Source organism: Tursiops truncatus, unplaced genomic scaffold (assembly GCF_011762595.2).
Source record: "Tursiops truncatus isolate mTurTru1 unplaced genomic scaffold, mTurTru1.mat.Y mat_scaffold_93_arrow_ctg1, whole genome shotgun sequence".
Lineage (NCBI taxonomy): Eukaryota > Metazoa > Chordata > Mammalia > Artiodactyla > Delphinidae > Tursiops > Tursiops truncatus.
Genome location: NW_022983463.1, coordinates 50,908 through 55,518, shown reverse-complemented (window position 1 = coordinate 55,518; position 4,611 = coordinate 50,908). Strand labels below are relative to the sequence as shown.

Genomic DNA, 4,611 nt, shown 5'->3' with positions numbered 1-4,611 from the left:
AAGAAACAACAAATAACACCCAAAAGATAGGGGCTGAGGACTGGACACAGGCCTGAGCCGAGGCTGACCTGGTGACTTCTTCTGAGATCACAGCTGCTGGTGGGACAAGGTTCTACTGAAGGGACAAGGACAAAAGAGCTGAGAAGATGTGACCAGGAGTGACCACCTCAAAGCCCACGATGCGGTGAGCATGGAGTGGGCACAGGCCGCGTCCACGCTCAGCTCCTCACAGCCTCCTCCTGTCCCACCTGCAGCAGACTCAGCACAGCAAGCACATGGAATCTGGAAGGGTCTCCGTGCTTCCATTTATTTCCTCTCAAACTTCAGGAATCCTCACCTTTATTATCCCATCAACCCCTCATGGCATAAATAGCAAAAAACAAATTCATATCCTGATTTTTTTTAAGGCACAACGTGAGTATATTTTAATACACAACCAAAAACAAAACACCATAGTAAACTGATGGCAGTAAAACATGGTATTTCATTTACATTGCATGACAAATTGTTAACATCCTTAGTCATAAATTAGTTCTTAGAAGCCAGTAACAAAGACGTTGATAATGCCAAGGGAAATGAATTAAAAAAAAAAACCAGAAGGAAACGAAATAACAGAAGTAACTAGTAATGATTAAGCATATATGAAGATGACTAAGCTGAACAATAACAGAAGGAAGCCATTTCTTTGTAATGTCATATTACCAAAGATTAAATATCTAACATTTGTACAGTTTTAGGAAAAAGACCCAAACAACCAAACACTGGGGGACAAGACCGATGAGGACCCATCTATATAGTAGGGGGAGAGCTGTAGTTTGGATCCTGAATTTCAATAGGATATGAAAGACATTACTTTTCAGCGCAAAATGAAGTTAAGACAAAGATGGAGACGGCCCAGCCCCGCCTCTGTTCGGTCAGGAAAGGCCATCAGGGAAGAGAACCCAGGCCAGTGTGGGGAGGGGTCGTGGTGGGCAGTGGTGGGCCAGGCTCCCCACCTCTTCATTTTATGCTAACAGGAACACAGACACATTCAGATGACGTTTGCAGAAAGTCAGAAGATCTTGAAGTCACAATGCAGGGGTGGGATGCGGAATCCTGCATCACTCAGTCCCCACAAGGCAGCTGTCTCAAACTATAGAAGAAAATAATCATGAACAAATTCAGGGCAGTCACGTAAGTGCTGACCTTCTGACAGCCACCCACCTGCTCAAATGTCCCACTCAAAGAATCCCCGTCTCCCAGGGCATCCCCTCTGCCCCATCCCCCGTCCTAATCTAGACCCTCCAGAGCCTCACCCTTACGATGCCTGAGAGACACATCAGAGCCTTGGGCACGGTCACTGCCTAGCGGAGAACAAAACCAGGATGTGGTCAGAACACACAGGAGAGAAACTAGAGAAGGAACTTTAGGAGGGTGAGCCCCCCATGGCCTCCTCTCTGCACACTCACAAGGGTCTCAGGAATCACAGCCCCTGCACACTTACTTGCAGCCTGAGCGTAGCTCCCTCCTTTTTCACCTGTAAGAAGAAAACATCACGTGAGAGGCCAGGGAGAAGACTGAGTTGTGAGATCCTAGAGGAACCCTCTAGTCCTGGACCACAGAGAACTTTCCAGAACTGTTGACCAAAACCCATGATAGGATCAGGAACACGAAGAAAGGAGATGTGCGGGGACTGGATCAACTTCTTCCCTCCTGGGGGTCTGTCAGCAGGAACATTCCCTCTCTGATCTTCAAGTGCTGGTAACCTGGTCCCCAACTGGAATTATGAAGGTGAAAAAACCTGTCTTTCATTTCCACACGTGCTTTACAAAAGGGTAAGAGCCAGTCTGCAGACTGACAAGCAATGTCTCTGAGTGGTGCTGCCCAATACACACGCAGGCAAGCTTCCACCTGGGCTTGAACCCCCCAGTGACACAAGAAAACTCAGATCCCTCCCCCCTTCCCTACCTGAGTGCTTCTTCCTCCAGATCACAGCTCCAGCCACCACGGCTCCAGTGACCACCAAGAGAACCAGGCCAACAATGAGGCCTATGATGGCGATGGTGGGCTGAGGAGGTTCTGTGGAGGAAAGGGAAGGGGCCCTGACCTCAGGCCTGAATCCCGACCTTGCTGAACGTGTCCAGAAGGACTTCTGCTTTATCTGAGAGGAAGCTCCACCCCACATGTCCCTCCTTACCCCATCTCACGGTGAGGGGCTCCTGAAGCCCCTCGTGCTGCACGTGGCACGTGTATCTCTGCTCCTCTCCAGAAGGCACCACCAGGGCTGCCCACTTCTGGAAGGTTCTGTCCCCTGAAGGCCTGGTCTCCACAAGCTCCATGTCCTGGGTCTGATCCTCCCCATCACGCTGCCAGGTCAGTGAGATCTCCTTAGGGTAGAAGCCCAGGGCCCAGCACCTCAGGGTGACCTCACGATCAGAGATGGGGTGGTGGGTCACGTGTGTCTTTGGAGGGTCTGAGGAGGAAGAATCAGAAAATTCACACTTAGTGTTACCTTCATGGGCCACTGAAGCAACATCATGTGACCATCCTGAGAATGAACAGCACAACAGGTTTGAAAAGAAGCAGCAAAAACACCAGACACCAGCCTGGACTCCAGGGTCTGGGAAGATCTCCCAGTCCTTGTCAAGTTCTATGATAAGGATGAAAGCCAAGGTAGGAGGCTCCATGTAAAGGAGAGAATACAGAGCAATGATCCTGACTTTGGTGGAGGCTGAATGACTCAGAAAAGCTGGAGTCAGGCCTCCTAAGATGTTCTTAGGCTGAGAACAGGCTTGAGAGAGAAAGTCATGGTTCACAAGATGGGGGTCAGGGTCAAAGGGCGCCGCTGGTCAGTTATTTCAGGGATGGTTTCCTGCTTCTTCCCCAAAGAGACTGGATTCCTTCACTGTCTTTTAGAGAAGTGAGGCCACCGGCGAGTCACTGTCTTGTACCGAATATGAAAACCTGGGCGGATTCCTCCCTCTCTCGACAAGAAGTTGGGGCGGTGTTCCCACAGGGACCCCATTTCCTCCCCTTGTGGGAAGCCAGCTCCAGCCCGAGGGGACACCAGGGAGGCCCCGCGGCCCCTCGTACCTGCGCGCTGCAGCGTGTCCTTCCCGGTCTCCAGGTATTTGAGGAGCCACTCCACGCAGGTGCCCTCCAGGTAGTTCCTGTGGCACTCCGCAGCACCGGCCGCCTCCCAATTGCCCTTGGTCTTCTGAGCCGCCGCGTCGGCCGCGGTCCAGGAGCGCAGGTCCTCGTTCAGGGCGATGTAATCGGCGCCGTCGTAGGCGTACTGGCTGTACCCGCGGAGGAGGCGACCGTCCGGCCCCACGTCGCAGCCGTACAACCCCTGGTAGGTGTGAGACCCTGACCCCGCCCCGACCAGCCGCAGCGATTAAACCCAAACTGAAAATGAAACCGGGTAAAGGCCCGCCGTTTCCTCCCGAGTCGCGGGGCCGGGCGGGTCCCGCAATGTTGGGGTTGCCCTCGGACCCGGAGACTCGGGGCGACGCCGGCCCGTCCCTGGGGATGGGGGTCGTGACCTGGACCCGGGCCCGCGTCGCTCACCGGCCTCGCTCTGGTTGTAGTATTCGAGCGCGGTGTTCAGGCCCACTCGGAAAATCTGTGCGGCGTCCTTGTAGATCCGCGTCTCCTCTTGCCAGTACTCCGGCCCCTCCTGCTCCATCCACGGCGCCCGTGGCTCACACCTCGGATTCGGGGCGTCGCCGTCGAACCGCACGAACTGCGTGTCGTCCACGTAGCCGACGGCGATGAAGCGGGGCTCCCCGCGGCCGGGCCGGGACACCCCGGTGAAGAAATACCTCAGGGAGTGGGAGCCTGGGGGCGGGGAGGGGTGAGACCCGGTCCGACCCTCCTCCCGGCGCGGGTCCCCGGGTCCCAGGTGACGAGGCCGCAGGGGGGAGGGGGCGAGGGGCTCGTGAGACGGAAAAGGTGTGGAGGTCGGAGAAGGGCCGGCACCTCGCGGGGAGAGAAGAGGGGGCGGGAAGCAAGGGAAGGAGAGGCGGGGACCGGGGTGAGGGGGCGGGTCTGGACCGGGGGCGGCGGCGTGGCTCCTTCCCTGGGAGTCCTGACCCCCGACCCCCGGGGTCTCCTCGCTCCTCCCCGCAGAGGCCGTTCCCTCCCGACCCCGCACTCACCCGCCCAGGTCTCGGTCAGAGCCAGGGCCCCGGAGAGGAGCAGGAGGAGGGTTCGCGGCACCATAACCCACAACCTCGGCGTCTGGGGAGAAACTGCGGCGGGTCGGTGGAGACATTATAACCGGGAACCGCGGGGACGCTGATTGGCTTCTAGAAACCGGACACGCAATGGGAGTGAGAAGTGGGGTCGCGTCACGAGTGTCCAGGCAGGAGGGCGCGACACTGGTTGTGAGAGAGAAAGTGAAACTCCGGGAGACTGGGAATCCCCACCACGGAGCGTTCCCGCCCCAGAGACCGCCTGACGCCGTGAGAGCCTGAGAGCCTGCCCCTCCCGGGACCTGGACTCTGCCTGATCCCTCCCCTCCTGCACCGAGAGCTCTTTGTCACAGTGTCTCCCTGAGTCCTGGCCCAGGGACTGTGTAGTCAGCGATTTTCACGACATTGTGGTCAGAATATTTATACAGTCTTACAA

General features: G+C 56.1%; 1 protein-coding gene across 3 annotated transcripts; it reads right to left on the bottom strand.

The window, feature by feature from the left end:
* Positions 1 to 291: 291 nt before the first annotated feature.
* On the bottom strand, positions 292 to 4,346 carry LOC101320295 (BOLA class I histocompatibility antigen, alpha chain BL3-7-like). Of its 3 annotated transcripts, none has more exons than XM_033850484.2 (8): positions 4,140 to 4,346; positions 3,550 to 3,819; positions 3,073 to 3,348; positions 2,177 to 2,452; positions 1,948 to 2,058; positions 1,449 to 1,516; positions 1,296 to 1,343; positions 292 to 1,132 (listed from the first exon to the last, which is right to left on the bottom strand). In XM_033850484.2, exons 1-8 carry the CDS (start codon positions 4,201 to 4,203, stop codon positions 1,052 to 1,054), a joined length of 1,194 nt encoding a protein of 397 aa, XP_033706375.1. In that variant the 5' UTR covers positions 4,204 to 4,346; the 3' UTR covers positions 292 to 1,051. The 3 variants fall into 3 exon arrangements, with proteins under 3 accessions (XP_033706375.1, XP_033706378.1, XP_073655952.1); XM_033850487.2 differs by having other exon boundaries at positions 1,484 to 1,516; positions 4,140 to 4,289; XM_073799851.1 differs by lacking the exons at positions 292 to 1,132; positions 1,296 to 1,343 and having other exon boundaries at positions 1,490 to 1,756; positions 4,140 to 4,289.
* Positions 4,347 to 4,611: the final 265 nt, after the last annotated feature.